This window comes from Coptis chinensis, chromosome 4, assembly GCF_015680905.1.
Source record: "Coptis chinensis isolate HL-2020 chromosome 4, ASM1568090v1, whole genome shotgun sequence".
Classification (NCBI taxonomy): domain Eukaryota; kingdom Viridiplantae; phylum Streptophyta; class Magnoliopsida; order Ranunculales; family Ranunculaceae; genus Coptis; species Coptis chinensis.
In genome coordinates, this window is record NC_141459.1 from 100,997,554 (window position 1) to 101,025,132 (window position 27,579).

The 27,579-nt window shown below is 38.0% G+C and overlaps 3 protein-coding genes and 5 long non-coding RNA genes across 9 annotated transcripts; all 8 read right to left on the reverse strand.

Moving 5' to 3' along the window:
- Positions 1 to 1,623: 1,623 nt before the first annotated feature.
- Positions 1,624 to 3,950, reverse strand: LOC147506283 (uncharacterized). The gene is made up of 8 exons (XR_015220777.1): positions 3,713 to 3,950; positions 3,325 to 3,615; positions 3,143 to 3,235; positions 2,853 to 3,044; positions 2,614 to 2,755; positions 2,340 to 2,525; positions 2,192 to 2,265; positions 1,624 to 2,105 (listed from the first exon to the last, which is right to left on the reverse strand). It is a non-coding gene; the product is annotated as an uncharacterized LOC147506283 (long non-coding RNA).
- Positions 3,951 to 8,428: 4,478 nt separating this feature from the next.
- LOC147506284 (uncharacterized) lies at positions 8,429 to 9,095 on the reverse strand. The gene is made up of 3 exons (XR_015220778.1): positions 8,955 to 9,095; positions 8,827 to 8,881; positions 8,429 to 8,573 (listed from the first exon to the last, which is right to left on the reverse strand). It is a non-coding gene; the product is annotated as an uncharacterized LOC147506284 (long non-coding RNA).
- A 5,542-nt stretch (positions 9,096 to 14,637) lies between these two features.
- On the reverse strand, positions 14,638 to 16,124 carry LOC147506285 (uncharacterized). Of its 2 annotated transcripts, none has more exons than XR_015220780.1 (3): positions 15,308 to 16,124; positions 15,077 to 15,180; positions 14,638 to 14,913 (listed from the first exon to the last, which is right to left on the reverse strand). It is a non-coding gene; the product is annotated as an uncharacterized LOC147506285 (long non-coding RNA). The 2 variants fall into 2 exon arrangements; XR_015220779.1 differs by having other exon boundaries at positions 15,872 to 16,123.
- A 1,342-nt stretch (positions 16,125 to 17,466) lies between these two features.
- On the reverse strand, positions 17,467 to 18,660 carry LOC147506286 (uncharacterized). The gene is made up of 4 exons (XR_015220781.1): positions 18,518 to 18,660; positions 18,318 to 18,434; positions 17,762 to 18,190; positions 17,467 to 17,660 (listed from the first exon to the last, which is right to left on the reverse strand). It is a non-coding gene; the product is annotated as an uncharacterized LOC147506286 (long non-coding RNA).
- Positions 18,661 to 18,774: 114 nt separating this feature from the next.
- Positions 18,775 to 19,448, reverse strand: LOC147506287 (uncharacterized). The gene is made up of 3 exons (XR_015220782.1): positions 19,232 to 19,448; positions 19,009 to 19,154; positions 18,775 to 18,893 (listed from the first exon to the last, which is right to left on the reverse strand). It is a non-coding gene; the product is annotated as an uncharacterized LOC147506287 (long non-coding RNA).
- Positions 19,449 to 19,649: 201 nt separating this feature from the next.
- On the reverse strand, positions 19,650 to 21,311 carry LOC147506288 (replication protein A 70 kDa DNA-binding subunit B-like). Its single transcript, XM_086605732.1, has 6 exons — positions 20,963 to 21,311; positions 20,620 to 20,783; positions 20,269 to 20,554; positions 20,076 to 20,160; positions 19,878 to 19,996; positions 19,650 to 19,753 (listed from the first exon to the last, which is right to left on the reverse strand). The coding sequence occupies exons 2-6, from the start codon at positions 20,770 to 20,772 to the stop codon at positions 19,650 to 19,652; spliced, it is 747 nt and encodes a 248-aa protein (XP_086461858.1). The 5' UTR covers positions 20,773 to 20,783; positions 20,963 to 21,311.
- A 3,307-nt stretch (positions 21,312 to 24,618) lies between these two features.
- Positions 24,619 to 25,083, reverse strand: LOC147506289 (ATP-dependent DNA helicase PIF1-like). The gene has a single exon (XM_086605733.1). The coding sequence runs from the start codon at positions 25,081 to 25,083 to the stop codon at positions 24,619 to 24,621; it is 465 nt and encodes a 154-aa protein (XP_086461859.1).
- Positions 25,084 to 25,100: 17 nt separating this feature from the next.
- Positions 25,101 to 26,156, reverse strand: LOC147506290 (uncharacterized). The gene has a single exon (XM_086605734.1). The coding sequence runs from the start codon at positions 26,154 to 26,156 to the stop codon at positions 25,101 to 25,103; it is 1,056 nt and encodes a 351-aa protein (XP_086461860.1).
- Positions 26,157 to 27,579: the final 1,423 nt, after the last annotated feature.

Below are 27,579 nucleotides of genomic sequence, written 5' to 3' on the forward strand. Positions count from 1 at the left end.
TTTGGCCAGCTCCATACCCACTCATATGGCAGTGATATATGCAAATCTTTTGAGCATTCCCAATGCAGGGGATTATGAGGAGTTTGTGACTATAGTCACCAGTTTTTGGAGAAAATTGGTGTGCAATGCAGAGGTGAAAAACTGGTGACTATTTTCTCCGGTTGATTTCAAGGTGAAACCTTCCACTGAGATAGTGGCTGCCTTGTGAACTTCGGACGGGATGTTGGATTCCGTCTCGTGTGTTTTTTTAAAAAAAATCGGTTTTTTTTTCGGACGGAATGTTTCATTCCGTCTCGCGTGTTTTTTCGGTTTTTTTTTTTTTTTTAACTTCAGACAAAATACTAGACGGGATGTTACATTCCGTCTTGATAAAAAAACTTCGAGACGGAATCCAATATCCCGTCCGAGATTTTTTTTTCACATTTGCATTGCACAGCTTCACCTTGTTTTTCACTAAAACGGTGAAAAATTTGTGAATAAAACTGCCTACGTAGCGGTGATAAGGAAGGAATTATTTTGACCTGCATTGAGAATGCTATTATAGATGTATATTAGGAAATTAACTAATTTTGTTAGCTATTACGTACTCCCAAGCTCTCTCCTTAAAGTTAACTGATGAAATTTTATACCACATACTAGTAGTAGTATTACACACTAGGGTTTGCCCGTGCCCTCCCAAGACGATGAACCGCCTTTGTGGCACCAACTTCGAAGCCGATAGAAAGCTAATGTACCACAACATATCCAAAGATAAAAATTTTGTTGAAATCTTTTTATCAGTTTCCAGAATTTTGGAGACACCTAGAAATTTATAAACCTTTCAGAAAATATAAATTTGAAAGAGAATTGTAAACAAAAAATTATTGATCAGCAGATCCTAAACGTAAACAAAATTCAACAACCAGGTGTGGTTGGAACTTGATGTATGCAATGAACAAAGCATGTCAAATTACATACCAAATATAATGTCTTAAAATGATAGATTTCATTTCCTCTTCATAAATAATCATCATTATCAAATCCTCCCCAAAACAGTCCAACACACACGCACTTATCCAACTAATTCACATGTGAAGATAATTTATCAGCTTGAGTTCTGCGCTTCTGTAGCAATTTAAATTACTCAAGGTAACCTGGATTTCAAAAAGCAATAAAGATATATTAGTGCCATACTATACCAAAAATTTATTTATGTGACAAACTACGCAAAACTAATGAACACAGATGTAGAAGAAATGCATACACCACACACAAAAAGGTAGAATTTATTCCAATTACAAATACGTATTATGGAATTAGCTGATTCAAGTACAAGTAAGTTCTAAAGTGGTCAGCAATCCACCAGGTTTTTGTTAACTACTTAGGTCAATGCAACAAATTTATTTTTTTCTAATGTTCTGGCAAGTGGGTGCTAGTACAATTTAACTCAAAGGGAAATGTTCTGGCAAGAGGGTGTTTTATAGGTACTGAAATTTTGATTATCATCATACCGATAAAATGCCTTTGTACAGTAATGCAAATAGCAATTAAATTCAAGCAGGTTCCCCACCCCTTTCTTTTGTAGATCAGTTTAGATGCGTTTTCTTATTGTACCTGTGTAACTAATTTGAACGAAACAAAATGAAAGTGTTAGAAAGTCTATTATTTCTTTTTCATAGCAAGGATCTTTCTTTATGAATGGGATATACCCATCTGCGTTATCTACAATATACACGACAAAGAAAAGAAAGGGATCTTCTCCCCTCAGATGCCCTGTCGACTATGTATAACAACATCAAGTCTAAAGAGAATGCAGCTACATCAATCTTTGATTAATCAAATACTTTTACAATTCTCCATTATTTCCGGAAAGTCGTTACATTAATATTCCCATGTTTATGCATATGCGCTTTGGAAAAGTGGTTCATCATCATCACGATCCACTTTGTTCAATAAACAGAAAAAAGATTTGATGATGAGATTGTCCTTTTTCAGCCACATAAAAGGAAGAAAATCACTACAGGGGCTGATCCGGACTTGGGAAGCTCGGTGCAATCTTTGGCACCCAACCGACCTGGTCCGCTTCTCATTGTCATAAATCACCAACAGATCTTGGAGCCAAATATCTGTGCACATTGATAAAAGGAAGATGGGAACTCATTAAGAAATTATAGCTCGGGATATCTTAGAATTGAGCTTTGAGAAAGTTTACCCCCAATGATGTTAAGATCTTCCAAACCTACTTCACTACCATTAAGAATGCCCAAGCACACGCTTCCATCGCGACTAACAAAAATGGCTCGTTAGAATGTATCCAAGAATATAGTTTTGTGTCCTATTACTAAAATATTAAGCAATACGTCTTGTTATGATCATATAAGCTTCGGGGAATAACAAGCTTAGCTTTCTTTCCATTGAAGTTCAATATTACCGACCGAAGTACTTCTTGACATCTTGGAGGGATTTGAATGGTTTTTTGCCTTTCCAAAGAGATGGGAGAGTCTCATCATCTACCGCTTTCAGGTGGCTTTCCATTTAAATCTTTCCTTATCCGGAAATTCATAAGTCGCTTTTATCAGTATATGATAAGATCTAACTCAAAAAGGGAGTTACATACGAATTCTTGTTGTAAACTCATCGATGAAATGAAAGCCCCGGTAGGCACGCAAGTTGAAATAAGTGTAGGAACTCCTCACTGTCGAATATTGTTATAAGTCCTTTAACACTTGTAGACTTTGTTCCATAAACAAGCTCTGCAGGCCGCGAATAGTGCTTGCTGGTTGAAAAATAGGAAAATTGCATGTCAACAATTATAGACTGCAAGATACATTAATATGTAGAAACGGGATATACGGGTAAGGAGTCGAGCTTACTTTCGGACGAACGACTTCGGGACATTGGTGTCCAAACTACTCTGAAGAAGGTACAAGATCATCACCAAAGAAGAGAAAACCTCCACCACGCCAAGACTCATGCAAAGGTCCCGATTACATTTCGTGGTTATACCAAATTTACGGAGTCGAGATACAATGCCGATTCCCCATTGCCAAGGCCAAGAACTCCATCTCGTGTTAGATATGGTAGGATCGGATACTTGTTGGTCATATCCACATCTGTGGATATTGTAAAAATCACAAGGCACAAAAGCATATTCCACACTTACTTAACCGATGAATCATAAAGAGGCAAAAGCATATTCCAAGTTACCCACCCAAACCATCAAAGTCAGCCTGCTCAACCGATAAATCAAGAAAACCTACACGCACGGATCAACCATCATAATTAAACAAAATCAACAAACCAAACACAAGAATGCAAAATAAGATGAACCAGAAAAAGCATTACTAACCAAAGCCACCGAGGTTTCCTAACTCCCCGACCTCACAAGAGGTCTACTCAAGTTCAACTAAGTAGTAGCCTCTTTCCGAAACTTTTCCAACAATTTCGAACGCTCGAATTGAATACCATCTCCAAAATCCAATCCACCAATCTCCTTAAAACTCACCAACTCTCCTCTATCCCTTATAACACCAAACTCAGAACCAACTCCTGATTTCTCCATGTAAAAACATTTGAACTAAAACAACAACAAAGAAAAAAAACAGCCACAGTACATATCCACTGAAGATAATCCACCTTCTCAAACATAAAAAAAACATGAAAATCAAGATCCAAACTTCAGTAAAAGAGAAATAAAGGAAAAGGAAGATAAGAAGAGGATAGAGTAGCATACCTGACATGGGTCCGAGAGTGGGGTTGCAGATCTGAGAAGAGAAGAAAGAGAATTGAACCTAAACGTTTTTACCCTATATTATAGAAGAAAATGATATTGTGAAACTGCACCAAAAGTTAGAGAATAGCACACCACTTAGGATATCTTGAAACAGCCATGTCACAACTTAGAAAAGACAATGGTAACCACTGGATGGAGGCCCTGCGGGCCCCACACCATTGTGTTTTATTAGATAGATGATAAGACTTTATTTATAAATGAAACACATAACAATCAATGTAATTATATTTTAAGACAATACACTATACGACAAAAATGACAATATTAGTAATCTAAAGTTTATATAAAGTAGCTTGTTAGAGTCAATTTGGTCTATAATAGAACCAAATGGCACTAGTTCATCTTCTATAAGTGAAGTAGGATTGGAAAAATCATCTGCATGGTCCATTATTTCATTAAATTCATCCTCTGGCATATAAAGTCTATTCTCAAAATTAGTCTGGCACTCCATTAATGATACTTTTGAATGTAATGCGAGGTGAAGAGACGGTTTGTGGTGTTACTTGGAAAAGGGGTTATGCTCTGAGTTTTACAATCATCATTTTAGTAGTAACTAGTAAGAACGTGGTTTCATAACATGACAAAAAGATTTGCTATGGGACCAGTTACCTTTTAAGCATTTTTTTAATTCAAGAATAATGTGTGTTTGTTTGTGTGTTGACGTGTGTTGTTCACTTTTCTTTATTATTACTAGCAAGTTGCACGTGCTTTGCACGATGATGATAAGGAATACATATATTGGAGGGTATGTGATAATGTTTAAAAAAAAGAAACATTGAAGTGTATGTGATTATGCCGAACTTGTGAACCATCACAACTTTACGAATTGATAAGGACATTGTAATAACTGATAACAAAATATAACCTGGATATATAAATTTTGTAAGAGATTTTGTTTACATTTACAGAGTGGGTGACCACCACTGAAATAATTTTATAGTCTGTCTGCTATTTTGCATTCGATGTGAAGAAGCATTAAATTATGCATTTTCAGATCCTCACGTATAACTGTTAGCATCAGTGACATAACCTTCGCTAGTGCAGTATTACATAATAAGCCATAACGCTATTATGTGATAAGAATTTCTCTAAGAAATAATGTTTCCAGTTCACATGTATTATTGGAAAAAGAATAATATGATAATCCAAATTGTGTATATTACTTGTTGTTAACGCCCATTCTTTGCATCCAAATTGTGTATAACAAAAAGATATGATAGATACCTCACTTATTTCATTTTCACTTAAGAGTTCACTGTGCACAGCGTTGTCAGCAAAATCTTGTTATAACGAATCTATCTCTGAAAAACATTGATAAATAGCTTCAGAAAAACTTCATGCTTTAAGCACACAAGTGACTCAATGCCAATATAGTTTTCCAACGATCCTGCGAGGTACACAAAATGATAAACAATAATTTTGGGTTAACATACCAAAAAGAGAAGACATGTTTACAATCTCCTTCAAATATTTCCTCTGATATGAACACCATCTTCAGACTTGTTGTCGGACCCCCAAACAAATCTTATTTTTTTGTTAACCAACCCCCAAACAAATCAAACTGCCAACTCCTGCCAGATAAGAGGATGACATATAAATTATTTGTACAAATTAGCTAATGAAGTAGTAAATCAAATATCAATAGAGTGGAAAAGTAGTCTATATATGCTACATGGGCTCTGAAAAAAGGCGAAGAGATTTGCTATAATGATTTGCATTTCATGTCACGACCCCCCCCCCCCCTCTTAACGTCATCCTCTTAACGTCATACTATGATTACAATATACAGTAATCAATAGAAAGAAAAATTGAATTGACGACATTTTCAATCGGTAAGTAAGCCAGACAAGAACCTCTCTGCCTTCGTCAACAATGGTGTCTTTCACTAAGAAATCATTCTTTGGGTCTTATATAGTAGATTAGGTGAATTATTTTTTTTTCACCCACCCAATGTATCTCACCATGCTCATGACATGTCATACTAACATGGGATGCTGGCCATATTGAAGTCTTGAAATTTGCTATTCAGTTTTCATTCAGAACCACAAGTGGAACTGACATCACCCCAATTTTATCATTTCCGTATTTCTTATGGACCCCTATATAATGAATGGCTAAATACGTTGGGAACAAACTGGGGAGGAATCACTACCTATCCTCTTGTTCGTAGTTAAGTGGTAGAGCCTTGACCTTTAATATAGGCAGTGATCCTCCTTCTTATTTAGTTGAGGATCACTACAAATCAAGAAGTTTCTTTCAAAGAAAATATAGGAAGGGACCTAATTGCCTACTTGAGCTGCTAGACTTCCATTGAGAGCCTGGTCGATGAGGAATAAGTCGGAGAGTCTAGTTTCTAGACACCTTCTACTACCTTAAGATTGTTTCAGCACTCATTGACTCAGTTCCAGTTCCTGCTAGGTTAGAATAACCAACCATCTCTACTGCCAGGTACATGGAGTCACTCGGACGACTTTCCGGTGTTTCATTGCCTATCAGAGAGCACATCTCTAGCGTTCCGACCCTATCATGTGTCCAAATGGGCAGCGACCGCAAATGCGCAACTGCACACAAACATAATTTTGCAACTTTTGTATTCAAGTAATTATCCACTCTACAGGCATACATAGAGACACATGTAGTTGTGTGTAAACGAATTTTCTTCCAGTGATACCATGTTCGTGCTTCGTACATAGATAGGTAATGCTCACACATGTCCCTATCTACGACACACCAGATTTGTGTGTAAACGAAATTTCTTCAAGTAGATACCATGTGTAGTTTTTTAGTAAACAATCTACAGGCGTCACAAATAATTTCAAAAGTTCCAAATATAAATAATGATCCTAAAAAGATCGACCCTTTATAACAGAGAAACGGAGAAAAAAAAATCCCCCATCGGTGGCCGACAACAAATTAATCCTTCTCGAGACGCCCGATATGAAATTTCAGGCACAGAGATCAAACCAAAATCCTTGAGGCAAAAGTCTCCAAACGCCCGCCATCTCTAGACCAGGAGAGTCATTGTTTGGTAGCCGACTCGAAAGCAACTTCTCGCTCATCCCGAAGGGCTTAAAACCATACCTCATCTCCTCGATCCTCTCGCTTCCGCTTATAAAATAGAATAACAATAGTTATAACACATTCAATACAAAAATTGCCTCAAGAGAAGGAGAAAGTCGGAGACAAACCAGGGGAGATTTGGTTTAAGATCGACAAATAACCGAATCTGCAATAAGAGAGCCATCTTGATCTCTAGTTCCAAGTATGGCTCTTGAGTCCCCGATATTTCCAATTAGAAGATCTTGACCCTAAATAAAATTAAGGAAGGGGAAAAAAAATACAAATAAATTAATGAAATCAACCAAAATCTTTAATGTTACAAAAAATTGACCGAGGGAGCCACGAAAAGAAAACAATATATATTACCTGCTTGACCAATTAATCAAGCGGTTGTCCCACTCGCAGAAGCGGTCGATGTTGCGGTGCATTCTCAGCTCATTATCTATAACTTTAAATGCCTTTAGAAATGACTCTTTCGATTAATCCGAAAGATTTCTGGATGCTTCTCCTTTTCTTCAAGGTCCATGCGGGCACCTTTCCTCATCGGCACACAAAAGAGGCGCTTTCTTACGAGTCCATGTAGGAAAAACTGAAAAAGAGAATAATCAGCATTTGATACAGAATGAGAATTATGACTCCATACCTCTTTTCCCCGATCTTGTGAAACCTGATTGCAAGTATCCATGAGATCCGAGATTGTTGACTCAATGTAAAGTATCTATTTATCCGAGAGAGATGCCGGACTTAACGCCCACTGCCGCAGAATATTTGTCGCAATGAGGCATACATCGATGGAAAACTTCGATCTTTGTTAACCAATCGAGGGACGTTACGTACTTTTAATATCTCACCTTAAAAGTGTTAGAAATGACTCTTTTCGGTCGAAAGATTTCTGGATGCTTCTCCTTTTCTTCAAGGTCCATGCAGGCACCGCATTCCTCATCATTACATAAAGAAGCGGTTTCTTCGAAGTTCATGCTTCCCATCGCACTCATGTTCTCTTTAAACCCACCTTCGCACCTGTATTTATATGCCAATGCGCTACTGAGCTTGAGAGGAAGAGAGTCCCACACTCTTAGCAACCATGTGGGTCGCTAGGGACCATGGCCATCAAAACCCCACGTAAGATCGTGGTCCGTCCTTGATCCAAAGTTCTCACATGCAAAAGAATCAGCTCAGAAAAAACTCTGGTGCCCTAGATAGAAGGGTGTGTAAGAAAAGGACTCAAAGAGCATAATTGTCAAAGCATCAAGCACCATATGAAGATGAAAAACAGATAACATGTCTTGCCCATTGACTGAAATGCTAATACTACATTTTTGAATGCTTCGAAAACCACTCCAGAAAGTGAGAATTCAAAAGAGAATTTCAGGGCCATTGATTATAAACACAATAAAGCAGAGGATATAGTTAGACACATAGTGACACTGCAAACAAATTGCAGAGCTTAAAAAATTAATGTACAACTTGTGAAAGTAACCAAATACGATTACATTAAATCACATTCATTCTTCACATTTACCATAGCAACAAAAGTAGGATGGATATAGTTGTCAGGGACAAAGAACCACAAAAGAAAACGAATACATACCTCAACTTTCTACATATTGTAAAACCCATCTCCTTCTTTTAAAAGCTGCAAGCCGAATCTGTACCATCTCAGGGACCGTCACTTGATACTTAGTTACATACTTCTCTATGAGTTTCTCCTCATTTAATGTCAACGCTGAAGTGACTGAACCTGCATTAACTCTTCCTATCAAACAGATTGAGTACAGAATTTCCAGCACATTACACCTAGGAATAATCCTTTTCTCAAGACTAAGAGCAAGTATCACTGAATTTTTCACAATATCCGACAGTTCAAAATTTTGTTTACAGTAAAAAACTCGACCCTGCTTTGCATATTCTCTTTTGATAGTACGAAAATACAGGGTTGCCTCTTAAACACTGAAAGACTCTCCGCATGAGAAAATACCAAGCTAAATACATACCTTTTCGAGAGACAGGTAACAGCCACATCCAAGAAACTGGTTTTGAGTAGTGGGGCTGTTTTGAAACAGAGAATTTTATTTTTTTGACTTCTAATAATAATCGGCAGTGGAGGCAGAAGATTTTTTACCTGTTTCTCATACACATTAGATGAGAGCACCTTAGGTTGCTTGACATACATCCTAGTGTTTTTGTAAATTTCCGGGTGTATGACATACATTCCAGGGGTTTCATAGGCTGGTTTATCAATCAAGGCGGTGGGTGGCCGTGGTGGTTGACCCACATACCGAAACGTGCATCTGGCTGTTGGCTTGGTGAAAATAGAGTATTAGGGCTTCCTTAGTGGCTTCACAGAGTCTTTGGTATGTTGGACCATCTTTGATTGTCAAAGACGACTTTCCCTCCCTAAAGTGGTATTGTTCTTGATAATCGATACCTATCTTGTGCTCTGTAATTCTGTTTTTCCACATTTCATTGTAAGAAGGTGCTGATCTATAATTAACAATTGTACCTCTCGGAATGCTAAAGTCCCCATGGAAATAATTTTGATCCCCGACCATATCCTCTTTCATATCCGTAAGGTCCCGGCTGGCCTAGGCCCCGCACATCCATCGTATGGTTGTTTGGAACATGATACCGATTCATTTGGATAATCCAACAACACGGATGTCTTGGGTTTCATTTGGAGTGTGTTCCCGGAAAGCAGCTATGAGACGCTTCTCCTAAATGAGGTCCGTAGATAGCTCCCGACACTTGAGGCCCAGAAAAGCGATATACATAAATGTGGCATTCAATTATTAGTGATTAAATCTAGTCAACCAATTCTCTTTTCTATTTTGGTTAAAGAAAACACTTTAATGACGAAGAAAGGATTAATGGACTACCCGGCTAAGCTAGCACCAAATGAAATGAAAAGCTTGAAAGCAATGTTCGACAAACTTTATGCAGCCTACACCGCAAATGAGGGCATCACATGGATTAAGAACATAAAATGGCTATTGAGTAGATAAGGCCTAACCTCGGGTGAATGTTGCTTTTGCTTTTGATATCCTAATCATCATATCATTGTTATTTCACTAAGGGACAAGATTATCATTTATCAGCAATCAATACAACAACATAGAGTCATAGATACCAAAAAAAATTCCAAGATAGACGATCACAAAGAGTGACATTCACTTGGCATATGTATTGTCATCTCCCTTTGCCCCAATTTATTAGGAAATATATGTAATATATCCCTCTCACATTTTACACTCTCCTATCATGTTTACCACCCTATCCTAAATGGTGCTATTTGGTAGATTTCTTGGAAAGTCATTTCCACCGGGAAAAAATAAAACATAACACATATTATGTCTTGAATTTATAGCCAACACTAATAACCATGAACATAGAATAAGGGTGAAAACATGTAAAACATTGTTATAAGTTGCAATGCCAAAGGAAATATAATAGCAAACAGTAAAATTTGTTGACAAACACATGCATAAAATTGATACTTCATAGATAGGCCTTGAAAGACCAAAACACTCTTTACATTGATGAACTGCTCAATTCAATACTACGCATATCCATAAATTACTTTGATACAAAGCAAGATTTGGATGAAGTAATTAATTGATGTTTTAGGGAAACTATAAAAAAAACAATAAGAAACGGAAAAAAATCTAAAACAGTAAAAGCTTCAATCGTCGGTTGCCGTCTCGTAGTTGAAATCCATAGAGGGTTCATAATCCGAGCCTACATTATCGTGATCCTCATCATCGCTGATAACTATGACCTCAGGATTGACAATTGGGTGTTGCAAATTTTGAACTTGATGTTGTAGTATTAGGTTCCTATTGCGAACTTGGGCTATTTCATTCCGAAGGTTAGTTAATTGGTTTCCAAGAGTTTGGACTTGGGTACGTGTTTGACGAAGTTCACGGAAATTGAAATCAATTATTTCAACTTCGAAAGTTTGTTTAAGGTAGTTAACGGCTAACCTCGCCGCCACTTGTTCCGAATCATCCCTAAATAGTGTGGGCAATCCAAAAAATCTTCTTTTTTCAGTAGGTTGTAGTTCAACCCACGACTCATACCGGCCGGCGACGAAATTGGATCCATACGTAGGTAAATGCATTCCTAGGATCCGAGACGCCTCATCAAGTAAGCTCTTGAATGAAATGGGAATATTGTTGTACGCCATAATCTGTAACGGAATCTCCAAAGAAAGCAAGAGAATTAGTTAGTCGAAGTTAACTCATTACAAAGTAAATAGAAAAATTCCAATGGAAAGCACAATACAAAAGCATAACACACACAGCATAACACACGTACTTTGTTTGCCTACTTTGAGATTGAGAGAATGAAGAAGCAAGAAGAGTAAATGTGTAGGAAATAGAATAAAATAGCTGGTATTTATAGGAGTAAAACCAAAGCAAAAGAGAAAAAAGATGAACAACCATATGCATTGATCGGCTATTAATGTTGGGTGGGGAATTATGATGAATGAGGAGTTATGTAGAGGGATTAATAGCAATTGCTTGAGAGGGTATCCGTTTTTAAAATGGTTTGTCTGAATTGAAGTAAATATCGTAGGAGACGAAGCATTTGAAAAGAATTGGAAGGAAGGCGTTGGATATGTTGGTCACTAATGTTAAGGCCTAATTAAAGGCCCAAAATTTGAACCATGTTTGAAGGTGTGGGGATTTAATAATATTTGTTTTTAAGCCAAATGGTTTATTTAGAATCATATGTTTTGGACCAATAAAAACATAATTGGCGTTGCCCAAAACGATGGCATTAGTAAATCATATCTAATAAGTAAATTTGATTGTTTGGGTAAAATATTAAGCACAGTTGCAAAGTTGATTACAGTCGAACAGGACAAAATTACGTTATTTAATTAATAGGAGTACGAATGGTGGTAACTTGATCGGAGTGAAGTTCTAACTTTTGATCACTGTTGTGTTAGACATTTAAAAGGAAACGATCCTGAAACTTTGGACACATTGGTTTGGTGTAAATGGTGTATGGTTCCTTTTAACTATCAGTTGATAACTTGAAAAGGGGCAATGCATGGCTGGACTCAAAGGATGCTGCTGCATCATTTGTCCGCTGCACGTCTGTTAACTAAAGTCATTTAAGATTTTGTAAGAAATTCATGTATAGGCATTGTACGTCTCAAGTAACCATCAAATTAAGTAATTTAACGACACTGACTCTTGTATATCGATGCAAAACATGTATCATTAGTGTCAAATGAAGACCATCTCGCCCACGTCTAATACAATCATGTTAGCTACATAAGTAACATTTTGCAACCATTGGCAACACAATTACTATCAAATTCCTCGAGAGAGCACATGCTAAACAAATGGGTGCTAAAGCCATAAGTGAAACTCTGATGTTAAGTTATTATTTGGTGTCAATATTGTTTGGCACTTTGCATGATGTTCCACAACCAATAAGAAAATCATGGCCTCCTAAACGACCTAACATGATTTTGGAGTTTCAACATTTTTTTTGTAGCGAAGGAGTGTTCGGGATTTTTTGTTATAATGATGTCATGGGACAAAAATAATTGTTCTAATACGGCATACCCACAATGATCTTGATCAAAGCATTGGAATTGGAATGCAGTATAGAGACGCTCTTGTCCTTCCGTTTTGTTTATATGCATTGCCGCTGTGATGAACTCATCATAGCCTATGGTGCCATTGCCCTATGCGTCAGTATGTTTTGAAGATTGATTGACTGGGTTAAAAATTAAAGAGAAATGATAAAAGAATAATCTAAAAGCTTGAGAAAAAGGCTCAACTGTCGATATTTCTCACTATGTTATTGGACTGACAGTATCCATTAACTGTTGCGCCTCATATTGAGAAATCTTTGCTCCTTGCTTGTACAATACCTGTTCAAGTACTTACGGTGTCATGGTCCTACTGTACGTCAAAATCTCAAAGTTTTGGGACTCAGCACCACCAGAAATTGTCAATTTCAAAAGGTTTCCCGTTTAAATTCCTACAACCCTATTCCTAGCCAAGTGTTGGGCAATACAGTTGTAATTGTTAAGGAAAAATGGTTAATATAAATGCTGTGGAGAATATGACGTTGTGTTAGCCATGTGCCGTCCCTGATGTATGACCACCAATAATGCAGAACCTCAAAAGTGTATCCATAAAAAGAAGTAGAGGAAGGAGAGGAATGAAACACAACCAATTTGACAAATTTTAGCAGATCAAGTTGAAACCTAACAAAATGTTTATTGCGTAGTCCTAAATAATACAGTTACAATATTAGACCAACATAAAAATAGCAAAAGGGTAATTTGACCATAGTATTTAATCCCAGGAAACAGGGCGTCCTGACCACAAATTAAGCTGGTACAAATGAAATGGCTAAAGGAAACTTTGAGGGTGATGGCAAAGGCGAAGCCCAACTAAATATCGTCATCATCCTCCTCGGCAATGTGGTTGGCAAATTTGTGTTCCTGTTGTTGTATCTCTCGCCTCTTCTCAGCACTTTCCTTTTCTTTTGGTTGTTTGGGCGGGAACCTCAGGGCATGCACGGCCTCATGTGCATGTTGAGGCAGAAGGCAATCCTCGAGCTGAATGCAAGCTGAGGCTCATTTGTAGAGTATACATTTCCAATTTCCTTTGATACCATCCACCCATTTGCATGATCTATTGTAGCATCAATTGTGCCGTCTCGAATCACCTTAGCCACCATTCTCTCACCACCAGCAACAGGATTCTCAGAATTCAACCTCAATTTTTCAGCAACATTTTTTAGTAAGCTACGCGGTCACACCCTTAGAAGGGGGCCTTACCAACATGGAGAAAGAAATAATGTTAGCAACTGATGTAACAGAACACTGTCCAAATTCCACATCATAATCTCACATATATATCAGAGTTTTCTAAGTTATGGGAGTATCATAAATGGAACGCTGGCCAAAACTCGTATTGATAAGACACAAACATTTACCCCGCAAATCATGGCAATGCAATAAGCTATGTTTCCACCGTAAGTGGGGTGCGTAGACCACAACCGACTCAACGGAGGCAGCCCTAGCACACCCACATCGAGCTCTGTCTAAGGATGGCAGTGCAATTTGAAAAAATATTTGGTTGCACAATTGATAATTTAAAAACAAATATATGTTGCCTTCCTATTACCTAAGGGCGGGTGTTAACATCAAGAGGTGTATCCAATATATCTGTCGCACCACACAATGCCACACTTACGGATTACAATTTCTTATTCAAAAAATGCTTTTAGTATAAATAATACACTGGTAAGTATAAGACCATGTCAATGTATTAACTACTCTTACCCTATTCTCCACTTCGGACCGAATGAACAGAGACAAATCTTTCTAAATAATTGTCAAGTTTTCGAGAAATTATGTTACATTCGGTATAAGACAAACATACCACATGCATGCAAATCAAGCAACACATTAGTAAAACTGTGGAGAGATGTTGTCGAAAATATAATTCTCAAAAAATAATGAGGTTGAAAAGCAAACGACCTGCAGAAATCCCTCGCTTTCTTGTCCTCCTAATTCCATATATCTCCAAGACAAGCTCCACTTATAAGTCGATGTAAATATCGGATGGTCATGCCCCCGGTTGAAAAACTATAAAATGATGATCCGAGAGGGATGATACCACCGTCGAAATGAAACTATAACTATTATACAACATGATTTACCTTCGTCAATGCCAATTCGATATTATGCAGCAAACTTGTAGATCTTTCTCGTTGGAGCCACAAAATGCACAACCCCATTTTCGGGATCTTCTCAACGCCATCCCGAGTTAAGAGATTCACAAGTCTGTAACAGTTTTTTCACATGTATGATGAGATCAGTTTTCTTGTCACAGCGTCTACAATAATACTCCGCATCCAATCCATTGCTTCCTCCAGCCGTCCCAGCCATGTAAGAGCGAAGCGCACAATCTATGTGAGCAACTTGTGCACAGATATAACTCTCGTTAACCTTTGCTTAATATCACTCTGTCTGGCCTTGCCCAATCGCTTTGCACGCAGTAGGAGTTCAAAAGGTAGTAGAAGGAATCAACCCTTTCGACCTATTCCTTGAGCAGGAAAAAAATAATTCATAATAGTGGCTTTAGTATAAAGGGAGGTCTTAGAGTGTTTTTTTCTTTCTAAAATGCCTTTGAATAAAACCAATACGCAACCACGGCACACCAGGCAACTAAAATGAAGTAACTTATTATTCAAATTGTGTTGTCTTACCTCTTATAACATTGGCAACATACTTCGCTTTGAAGGCATGAACCAGTGTCTCAGAAACTGCTCTATCAAGCGTAAATCCGTGCTGCATCATCTGGTCCCAGAATCTACAAGCCATTGAGAACAAAGATATTACATACAACGTCTGGGTGAAGTAGTAGGTTAATTAAATCAGCCGGCAGAGTGGCAAAACAGAACGAAAGCAAGGAAATCCCAACTTCGGGGTAAAAGTACCAAAGGTAAGAAAGTACAGGCGGACGTTACTTGATGCTGTCAACCTCTCGTCCGGTGATAGCAATATAGGCACTCACTATTTCCGACAGGCATTCATTGGGTCATTTCTGAATGGGATGAACTCTGCACTTATAATTTCTTTCAATCAATCATTCGTGGAAAGCTCTACAAAGTCTTTAAGTTAAGGAAGCCGAGTTGAACAGAAGATAGAGCTTCAGTTCCAGTGAAAGCCCCTACTCTGTCGTCTTCCTCATTCTAGGCCTGACTTTACATTCCTATTTCGACTTACTACTTCTACCTAAGACCAACGAAAGCCACTTGGAGATACTGATTCCGTGAGAGCCGGCAATTTCTCCATGAACGATTGATGGTACGAAGAGAGACAGGGCTTTTAGTCTATTGATGTTTAACCCGAGTGGGTCAAAGCTCTCCTGTGGTCCATGCATCAGTATAGTCCATTGATCTCGTGGTAGAGGTCAAATAGTCTTTAGTTTATGTTTCGGGAGTGGGGGACTAATGCCTTAACTCTGCTTTTATATAGGGTAGTCCGTCACCCATGCCCACCTCTGTGTCTACTTCTACATATGGTGCTCCAGAAAAGAATCCAATTCCACTTCCGCCTTCCTTAGCACAAGCGTTAAGCGATAATAATTCCTTCCTAAAGTGAGTCCTGTGCCCCGTGCTTCCCTCCCTCCTGCGCCTATCATACAAGTTCGAAACAACACTGGTTGAAAAACATCTAATGGGTTATTTTATCTCGGAAAAAAAAATTTATCTCGAAAAAAAAATACAGAGAAAAACTAAACAACATTCTGCATAATGAACCTCAGAAAACTCTGAAAAATGAAACATGGTACCTCATCATTGGAAACTTGTTCATCCAAAACAAAGATCAAAACAAAACTCATGCTTCTCCACATATGCGGTCAAGTCCACCTTTCACATAAGATCATAATTTAGTTACTCAATCTTACAAAATCAACTCGATAGGACTTTGATATTTCTAGCATAGATCCCAATTCACATCTTGCATTAATTGAAGAAATCTGAATAATCACTTTTTGTAGCAGCGGGGAGAAAACAAAATTAAGGTAGCCATTTATGTTCGAAATAATAATCGGCGTGGAGGCAACGGAGAGATAATCGGCAAGATAGAGAGGTGTTACTATCAATATAGAGTGTATGTGATTGTAAAATTTCTCGATAAGTTTCATGTTAATTATCTCTACCGATCTCTGGAACACAACTTGTACTGTTGTACATATTACATTGCGCTTAATATCAAGGAGTTGTCCTGAAATCTAGTTATGTTTCATTACGTATATGGCACTAACCATTGTTTCTTACTTCGTCATCCTGTCTTAAATGCGAGTCTTAACATTTATCAGTTATCTACATTAGGGATTTGGTCAAGCCGAGGTTCTCTTTTTATCTGCTGCTTTATAATGTTTTTTTTTTTTCGACATTTCAATAAATATACAAATATTTGAAAAACATGTTTACAATCATCTGAGAAAAGAAAACAATCAAAAGGTGAAGTGGTCGAGAAATTGAGGCAGCTGTAATTGAAATTGGTAGAACAACTTTCAGTAGAGTTTCTCAAAAGTAGGTAAGATTTTAGTTTCCTTCCTTAAATGTAAGGAAAAAAGATGAGGCCTTTTACTCACTTTTTTCTTCTCCCGATGGTGGAATGTCTTCATGTGTTTTTCTACCCCCCCTGTTTCACATGAAACAAATTTTCTATCAATCTTCTTCATTACACTGTCTTGTCCTGAATTTAATTTAACAAAGAGAAAGCTACTGGAAAATAGTAGGATGGGAAATCATACTTCACGGCCTGTTAATGACTTCAAAAGATTATTGCGCCATGCATGCATGTAGACCGTGAAGCCCTTGGTTGGTCTCAACAAAGATTGTCGCCTGCAAAATAAATGAGCAAGACACACAAACACCGGTCATTTATATTCTTACCAACTTGATGGCTTTCATATCATAAACTACATACATTTGAATTCACACCTCCAAATTCGAGATCTTGTTTACTGAGAATAACAATAATAAATTTCTCTTCCCAAGTTTGGCGGTTAAGCCATTTGGGTGGAGCAATGTCTAGATGTAAACAGCACAGGATTGAGGAGGTTTCATGGCGGTTGTGTGAATACAATTACTCACCGCTCTCAAGACATATCTCAACTTCATTCTTATTGTTTCCTTGAAGAACAGCACGAAACTGTCCCTCGAGGAGAGTAAGGAAGACGGTATAGATGGTGAGTTTAGCTCACCAACAGCAGCCAGAGAGAGCCCCAGGTTTGATTGCGAGTGGCTTATCCTGACCTTGAAGAATGACCAGGATCTAAACAAACACATGCAAATTTCAAAGGGGAAAACTAACGTCAGAACCAAATTAAAAAAATGATGATCACATGCCGAGGCGAAAAGCTAAATTAAATGTACCTTCATTAGGAAAATGCTTGAAAGATTCCATTTGTGCCACACATAACCTCATCTTCACTGGAATGGTATGATTGGCCCAATCATCAGAATTAGTGTATATGTGTTTGGCTTTGACAAAAGGGAAAAACCAAGGGGAAAATTGCCGCACATGCAACATGACTTGTAAAAAGGGGGAAAAGTTAAAAGAAGGTAACCATACAATTAACATTTAACCATTATGGAAATTAAATATAAGTAAGAGTAGGAAGGGACAAACCATGAAACGAAATAGACAATGTCGAACGAAAAAGTTAAAAACATAGGTGCCAGTGAAAAAACACAAAGAATAACACTGGTCAAACAATAGTCTAGGGTTTCTTGTTAAGAACAAACATTAAAAGAAGTAGATTTGATAAGACAGTGTATTCACGTTGCATTCATGGATGTCTCCTGCAAGGAAGAAAGGATAAAAACGTTGTCACATAGCACCCTTGATTTAATTAGTACGTATACTATTTATGAACATACAAAATAGATTAATATTTTAATTATAACATTCAAGAGTGTTGAGATTTACCTTGGACTATGTTTTTCTAATTCTTTTCAATGGTTGTATACCGGGTTCGATTGCGCTGGTTGAATCCCCTTCTCCAACAATATCATCAGCCGACTCAAGACATGCACTTTGGCATTCCTACGTTTGTTTAAAATGTTATACGTGGTTGTAGTAAAATAGCGCTGCTTGTATTCCGAACAATAAAACACACATAGGACTACCTTATCAACCAATTGACCGCTGATGTTTGGTTCCTCAGGGTAAACTTTCTCAATGGTGAACGATTCAAAACCATCCTTTGAATTGAACTCGGTGATCTGAACTTGAAACGTGTAAGATCTGCCTTCAAGTTTCCCAAGTTCATTTTGAAGGCGCTTTGGGGCTCAAGGTCCTTTTTTGGATATCAAGAAAGGATAATATAAGCAAATGATGTTAATTATTGTAAGAAACGTAAGTTTTGAATATTTGAATTAGCTTGCCTTGTGGATTATATCTAATTCTTCTACTGGCTTCTTAACCAAGTTTTCAGCATGCTTGTTGAAAGCGACAAAAGTGGTAATATCCGAGAAATCATTAACAGCAAAGCGAAGCTTATACCTGTTTGCATATTAGAATGTGTATAGGCAAGAAGTAGGTACATAGACATTTCCAAGTTTTTTTATTCAATTTAAAAAAATGAAAAAGAACAACAAAAATGGTTTATTTTACTAACCTTTTTTCGGTATCAACCTTACATTTTGGACAACGCGTATTGGGTTCAGTTTGAGCAATTGTTTTAAAACAACGTTTGCAACAATTGTAGAACCAATTAGTACTGTAGACCTTGTCTATGATGGCACTGCAGGTATAACTTGATCCCTACATAAGAAAGATTCAAGTATATTTTAAGTAAAAGGTATATATATTAACGTAGGCGAGAAAAAATCACTATGCACCTTATATAACTGATCTTTTCCCATTTCCTTCAATTGATTAATGGTTACTCTCTTGTCTCTGAGCATGGCTTCTTCAGAAAGATTTTCAGCAGGGCCCTCCGGCTCGACTAATATGTTTGCAGCTTTAATGCTAGTAGGCAACAATAAAAAGCAAATGTAGGGGTGACTATGTGTATAGATCAAATTAGTCAATGAATGGTTGCACACCAAAAGCACATACCAACTAAAGGGGAGGAAATCAAAGTACTACTTGATAGTATAAATGAATGTAGTTTACGTTAATTTGTAACACCTACATGGTTGCATAATTTAACATTTTAATGCACAATTTAACACTTATGTGGTTGCACACTTTTGGCCGATATTTTAACCTTTTTTTTTTATAGTTGTGATCAGGAAGAATGAATGCAAATATGATTTATAAACAGCTAAAACTGACTGGCGGCTTGAACTTCGAGGCGCCATCGATATCTAGGTTGACATAGATCTTTGTTCCACTAACAGATGAAAGTGTTATTTTGTCTACAAAAAAAAACTATATTTAAAGTCCATCCTTTGAGAAAAAAATTTAAGATGAGGCATAAAATTCAGATTAATTAAATTTCAATGGCAATTTAAATTGTAAACACTTTAAATGTATTAGTACCTTGGTAATCCCTTGCGGCCAGCGAAGTTGCTATAATGATCACGTTATGTTGTGTTATGATGTCCTCCGGAATTGATTTGACCAGGTCACCCCATAAAGTAATGGTGACTTCAGCACGTCTGAAGGTTGTATAAATTTGGATTAGGCTACAACAACATGTTAGTTTGTTTAATTCGATATCAAAAAGGTCACACGCACTTCGTATCCATGAGTACTATCTCCTGCAGAACTGATCCAGATTTCTGTTTTGTGCTTCCGACTTTCTTAAGCACGCCAATCACATCTAAATGTATAAACAAATAGAAGGTTAGATCTTTTAATCATTATAAAAGACGGCACTGGGAAGTAAAACAGAGAGGGAATAGTTAAGCACAAGGTCGTGAGTTATAACCTGATAGAAGAGTTCTCTGTTTCGCTTTATCTGGAATGGTGTTATACTCAATGAAATTGAACTTGTACCTTTCGATTTCAACACCTTCTTCATCTACGGACTGTATCAATGTTTGTGGTTTGAATTGGATTACAAAGGGATGCACCACGGGGCGATAGGCCTTTGCTAACACCACATCAAAGCTTTGTATGATGTAGATATTACCCTCTTCCAACACATCTCCTTTGGCCAATTTGTCAAATTCTTTAAAATACTTTGATTCCAATTTAGCATGCATGTGGGTTCCCTAGTAATAAGGAAAAAAATGAGTGATAAATTACGAATGGTTGCATAACAGACGATGTTGATTACCTTAGCATCCAATAGTAGTAAGTCTCTACTTAGGACCTCATTGTTGTTGTTCCAGTGGATCGACTCCCACATCCTTGTCACACGAACCATTATTTTCAATCTGCTTGTGCCTGAACGAAGCTTAGAAAGGGGTTGGAATTCTTCTGTTTCCATTTGAGGTTTTCCTATAAAACAACAATACCGAATGTATGTAAGAGATTAAGACGAAATGTTAAGTGAACAACTTCAAAGAAGAGCAATGCAATATTATAAGCAAATATCATAGCATTGTCTAATAGGGACTTTACAGAAATTTCTGCCTGACAGGGAAAACAATAATATGGAATTCCAACTAACTAATCACCTAGGCTCGGCAAATATTTGATTTCAATTGATCAATATACTCACAACCTCTCCAGCACAACATATATAAAAAAAAGTAAAGAAAGGCTTGGCGAAGAAGGATCCTGAACAAATGAAGAGAGGGCTAAATGCTTTTATGTGGTTGCAGATGGTTGTGATATTCAACGTATACATTAATGGGGGACCGGAAGTTGTAAAGTGGTGTAGTGGACGTTTAAGTCAGAGCAATGGCCAAAGGGAAAACCCAATCGTTGAATTGAGGTTTTTGCTTGCTGTTACGATATATATATATATTGAATGCCTAAAGTGTAGTAGCCTAAAGGGATAAAACATCATTGCATTTATCTGGTGAAAGTTTAGAAACGCTTGACTATTTATAGGCAGTTGGTCAATTACTCAATTGTTTCTTTAAATCATCTTTTATCTATTTTGAGATTGTAAGTAGCTTAGCTGACTAATTGAAAGATGCCTTTGACTAATTCTTTTAATATGTGCTTCTCATGGACAGAGAGATACAAATGGACTATTTGCGAAGAAAACAAAAATAACTGAAATTGCTTTTATACACCGTGGAGCATCGGGTCCACTTGCAAGAGGGTAGATTTATTCTTACTTATTTAATTGCCCAGCTTTGTGTTAAGTAAACGGACTTCAAGCTATGGAGAATCTAGTCAAGTATAATTCCAATAGTTATTGATTTGAATGGTAGTTCTCTGTATAATCGGGTTTTGACGGGTATGCAAATGTTGAAATGTGAATGTGATCATTTGTTAGGTGATGGACGGAGTGTTTCCTCCAGGTGTAGCTATTAGGTAGTATCATAATACACAATCAACCCAAAAAAAAGTGTACTGGCACATCTATGATATGGGCATCGAGTATTCTTATGAAAGCTTGCAGTTGTCAAGGCCCCAAACTCGTAAATGATTAACTTTATCCTCTAGACAGGAATGCATGATCTTACAAGGATCTAGGCCAACCTTACGATGGCAAGATTCTAGATTTGTATACATTAATTTCATTAAGAAGGTACTATTATTAGCGTACTTCCAACCTCAGCTAGCTCTATTTCTGAAGAAAGTTCACTTGTTTGTTGTCTAATGAAATATAGAGGTTCTTCACTACCTGACATTGTTGGATTCCTCTCAGAAAAATAATCAATAGAGTCTCCATCGCCCTAAAAGTAAAAAAGGAAAAAAAGAAAAAAGAAAAAAGAAGAAGGAATTCGTATGAGGTTCTGTGTTCAATGTTCAAACCTTACACGAAAAAGATTTGGTGTAGCCTTGGTGTAGAGCTGTTGACTTGCGGAGCTTATCTTGCTCTTTATGTTAGAGGCCATGCTATATAATATATTACTATAACACGTTTGATAGTTCCGTCTAATCTCAACTTCGTGACTACTTATTGAAATAAAATTTGTCACAAAATGTTATTGAATTCTGCTTTCTTGATAGCCCTAAATGGCGAACTCAGAGACAAAGTACAACGTCTGAAGTTGGTGACGGGGCAAAATATTGCTGGTGCTGGGTCCATGATGAATTTTGGTTCTGAGGGACCTAACCAGCAATCCTATCCCAACAATTAGGCAATGTACACCGTCTTAGCCGCACACCAATTTCAACAGCTCCTGATCAACTCTCAACAAATCCGCCAGCTCAAACGAAGAAAGAAGAAGAAGAACCGCACTCTCGAATGCAGCTCGATTAACTCTCAACAAATCCGTCGGCTCCAATGTCAAAGAACAAAAGAAGAAGAACCGAAATCGCTGCAATGGCAGAAGCAAAGTGGGGACTTCAAACTCAAAGGTTCTCTTCTGCTCTGAAATCAAAGAGAGTAAATATGACACGAATTCTTCAGCCTGGGATTGAAGAGATCAATGGATAAGCTAAACAGGGTCTTAAGTGTTGCAAGATGTCAGGTGTACTGTGTTAGATAGATATTCTCCTTTCCTGCATACTATCGTAAAGTATATTTATATTAGTGAGCGTGCTCTCGTGGGGACTTTCATGTAAAACACTCACCGTAGGATTAATTCTTTCATTCTATCCCACGTATTTAAAAACTTCTGATGACTCGTGCTGCAAGGATATATCATAAATTCATAATCCCAGTGAATTTGCAAGTGATGAAACATAAGAAAACGGATAATTTCTGTATTCTACAGTTTCCTTTAATTAGTCTTACTATTATAGTTATTCAGTAAAGGAAGTAAAATGCCATAAAGACCTTCCTTTTAGCGATTAAACAGTAGACTTCTAGGAAACTACGTCCATGGTAATTGGAGGATCTATTCTGAGGGACAGATTTTCGACGAAGGACCTAAATTTTCTCTGGTTTGAGTAACGAACACTTTCTCTAAACAGTATGACTACAGCTTCCGTGCTGAAGCCCAGACAACGGGTTCTTCTTTCCATGCCAAGTATAACCTAGCATTTACCCCTTGAGCTGGCTGTAGCGACCATCCTGATCTATACCTCTTCAAGAGTGCTTTTACATCGTCAACAACATCATCACTATACAGGAATGGTGTAAAGGACATCCTTCGCTCCTCGGACCATTGGGCTCCTCTGTCCCTTCTGTCTGACTCCTAACCACCACTATCCCCGTCACAAGCTAATACACTAAGTACGCTCCTCGAACACTCCCTCTCCAACATCAACCTTTATCTATAACTATGGGCAGCATGAGCTAGGACGCGCCCTTTTCTAGTTTGTTTGGATCAGATATGAACAGACCACTACATTGGTCAGCAATGACTATTACCATTCAAACATGTAATTTCTAACGTGACGTGATTGAGTTATAGACATAATTTAAATTATAAGCACATAATTCCAATAGACATCCAAGTTTCATACTTATAGTTTGACCTTGTTTAGTCATGCAGACTGCAACATTCAACTCCGATCCTTTGATATTTTTTGTTGAACGGGAGAACATCGTGTTGGGCTTTGCTGCAAATTCACATGCAGTCAAAATGTAGTTAGAATCATATGGCAGAATAAGCAAGATACAAATAATTAACAAATTCGGAGAAGAACAATACATACCCAATGGCTATTGTACATTGCAATAATGGAGGACATCATTGTAGACAACATTCCTAGTGTAAGTTTCAGAGCGACCCCGTATTGTTCCTTTCTTGACTAAAACTTTGGTAGAAGATTGCGATATTCCTCTTGATAAAGCAACATAGAGCTGGCCATGGGAGAAAACATGATCCGGCAAATACACTCCAACATTTGGAATGGTTTGACCTTGCGATTTGTTAATTGTGAGAGCAAAGCTCAACTTGATAGGAAATTGTTTCCTAATGAGCGTGAAAGGTAACCTTGCATCCAGAGAAGGGTGAAGTGGGATGCGGGGAAGGAAAACTCTAGCACCAATGGAATTCCCAAGAAACAATCTACAGATCAATGACATGTCGGCGAATCCTCTACATATCAACCTTGTTCCATTGCAGAGGCCATTTTTAGGATCTAAATTTCTGGTTAGTATAACGGGAGCTCCCAATTTAAGTTTCAATTTGTGAGGAGGTAGACCACTGGGACATAGAGAATTTAAGTACTCATTCGGGTACAAACCACGTGAATCATTTTCAACCGAATCGAAAGAGTAGTATGTGACTTCTTCACCGAAACCCGATCAATTATTTCATCATTCAATAAGTCGATTTTCATTTCTAGGAGTTATTATTGCCCTATCAATCATGTAGTCAAGGTCACCAGCATTTTCATGTAAGCTTGGGAAGATCTCATTTATAAGATTCCCAGGTGAGGTCTCATTGTCCCACGGTACAACAATATCTTGAGGAAGCGCAATCATGTCCTCGTCAATAAATGGTTCAATGCCATCGCCTATGCGCATCAGTAACTTTGCAAAAGTCGGATCGTTTCTCGCCCGCATGTTTTCCTTTAAATGTATAACATGTACAGCCTCCCAAAGTGGGGAGTTTGTAATACATGCATCAATAGTCTGTGCCCTCGTACCACGGGGAATAACAGGAAGCACTTGGCGGAAATCTCCACCCATAACGAAAACTTTTCCCCCAAAAGGCTGATCATTGCTTGTGATGTCTCTTAAAGTTCTGTCCAGTGCCTCAAAAGCATGACGATGTGTCATCGTAGCCTCGTCCCATATCAGTATGCTCGCTTGTCGTAACAAAGATGCCAAGCCGTTTCCCCAATTTTGCTTATTTTGCATGTGGACACGGATGTAATTGGGATCGGTACCTTGAATCTTGAATGGGCTGTTCGGCCTCCAGGCATCATTATAGCAGCAATTCCCGATGTCGCTGTTGCAATCGCAATTTTTCCTTCACAACGGAGTTTTGCTAGAATGGCTTTATATAAGTATGTTTTTCCTGTACCTCCTGGGCCGTCTACAAAATATACACCACCTTCTTTTCGCTGAATTGATCCCATAATCTTATCAAAAGCAGTTCTTTGATCATCATTAAGGTTGCCTATAGCTGAGAGGTCTTCTGAAGTAACGGGAATATCCAGTTCTTCTCTAATTAAATTGGAAGTTTCATGAAGGTGAACGTGTTCATCAGTGATTGCAGGCAAATCGTATGCTGAAATTTGTTTACCATGTTGGTCTAATAACACTCTAAGTTCGGACAACAAACAATCCCTAACATAGATCGGGTTTGTATTGGAAAAGGCATAGTCTTCTGACATATACCCATGAAATTCATCCCACAAAGCACGCACACCGGCGGGATTACAATAGACCAGGATAGTAACAAACAGTTTCCGCAAAGAAGATGGCATTTGTATCATCGATGCCTCAAGCAAACAGCTGCGAACATCGTTATCCCTTTCAAGCAAGCCCAATGCCTCAGCAGCTTCTTTAAATGTGTGGTGTACAGTAGATCCAACAGTTCGCAGGTGCTCAAATGACGTGGGCCCTCTAATATGATTAAGTAGCACCCTCAAGTAGTACCTCTCACCCTCTAGAGGTGAAACGGCAAAAAGTCTTCCAATGACACGATTTTGTCCAATTCTGTCTTGCCAATGCTTACCCGACTTATTCCACACATAACGTCCAGGGATTTCACGATAGAGATAATCTCGAGCAGCTTCGCCAGTGTTATTAAGAGTAAAAAATTCTGTTAACATTGTGCGGGAGTTCCTATCATCAGCCAAAACATCCTCAATGAGGCGATTGCCCCGGTAGGTCACCTCATGCATATTCTTAAGGTGGACTTGTAAAGAGTACGCGGATGGGTATATTTGGCTAAGTGGGAATTCAAAAATCCTCCAAAGGGCTTCTTGTGGGCAAATCCAACGTCCATCAACATACTGCTTTATTTCATCTTGTTCTTTGTTGTTGTCCGAGCTAACTTCCAATGCCACTCGATCCGAACCCTTGTAGATATACTTGTATAAATATTTGACACTTTTAATGCTCGAGCATATCTCGACATTGATATGGCAGTTGTATTTCTTTAGTAACCACGGGTTATAAGGAACAACCCAACGATTATCGACCGCGATAACTCCGACGATGATTTTGTACAAACCGCAAATGCACCGTTGTTTTAGCCTCATATATATATCTTTGCGTAGGAATCGCTCCTTGATTAGTAACCGGAGCCGAATTGCTTTGGGAAATTTTGGAACATTTTTATCCTTCATGCAAACGCATTGTGGGTTCAAACTACCGCGACGGACCATGAATCATATGTTTAACAACAATTTCATATAGTTAAGTTCAAGTCTTTGGGTCGAATTTCCGCTCTAACAATTTTGTCATAATCTTCCGCAGTAGTTATCTTGTCATCTTCGTCAAGGATCAGTAGGATGTGTGCGTGCGGTAATCCTCGCTTTTGAAATTCAATAACATGGACATGCGCAACAACTTTCCCAAGCACCCTTTAGTAAATAGATCATTTTTAACTCTTCAAGCTTGGCACGAAAAGATCCTAACAATCAAATCCGGTTACGTCATTGGGAATTTGCCCTTCCAACAACTCAGCGGTTATCTCCTCCCAAGATGGATTGCAAGTCATTGTGATAAACAAATCTGGCCTTCCATACTTTTGAACTAATGCCATGGCATCGTGATACCGACGATGCATGTCTCGGGGGCACCCCGTAAAAGACGGAGGCAAGATTGTTTTGCGCCCCACATTACCTTAATTTGGAATAAGAATGGACTTTAGGATATGCAATTAATTAAACGTGCTTAAGAACTAAAAGTATCTGCATACCTGAATACAATTCTCCCGAGTTGAAAGAATCTTGCAACCCTTGATAAAGCTCAGCCCTTATTTCTTGTTGATGATCACGCACCCACCTCAATCTTAGAGTGGATATTTTAACGTAGTTGTCAACTATATATTGTTGTAAAAGACGACCACTACGGAGAAGAAGAAGTGGATCATCCGGTCGAATCTAATTATGAGATGACATGTTAGTTCTGCTTCCACCGGGGAAAAACCAATTCAAAACACAAAACATATGAAAGTAGAAGTTGGCACTCACCTGCAGCAAGTAACAATAAAATGCTTGGCAACTAAGCCTCCATTAGAGCGGAACATATGCAAATTCCATCCTAGGGTGCCACGAGGGAGTAGCAGAGGGTATTGAAGCGGATCGTAATAGCCACCAT

Excerpts from the sequence above, each read along its gene's own strand:
- LOC147506288 (XM_086605732.1), bottom strand. The coding sequence starts at position 20,772 with ATGGAAACAGAAGAATTCCAACCCCTTTCTAAGCTTCGTTCAGGCACA. Across the intron at positions 20,555-20,619 it reads TACTACTATTGGATGCTAAG|GGAACCCACATGCATGCTAA; the intron begins GTAATCAACATC and ends CCTTATTACTAG. Across the intron at positions 19,997-20,075 it reads ATAGTACTCATGGATACGAA|ACGTGCTGAAGTCACCATTA; the intron begins GTGCGTGTGACC and ends TACAACCTTCAG.
- LOC147506289 (XM_086605733.1), bottom strand. The coding sequence starts at position 25,083 with ATGACACATCGTCATGCTTTTGAGGCACTGGACAGAACTTTAAGAGAC.
- LOC147506290 (XM_086605734.1), bottom strand. The coding sequence starts at position 26,156 with ATGCATGAGGTGACCTACCGGGGCAATCGCCTCATTGAGGATGTTTTG.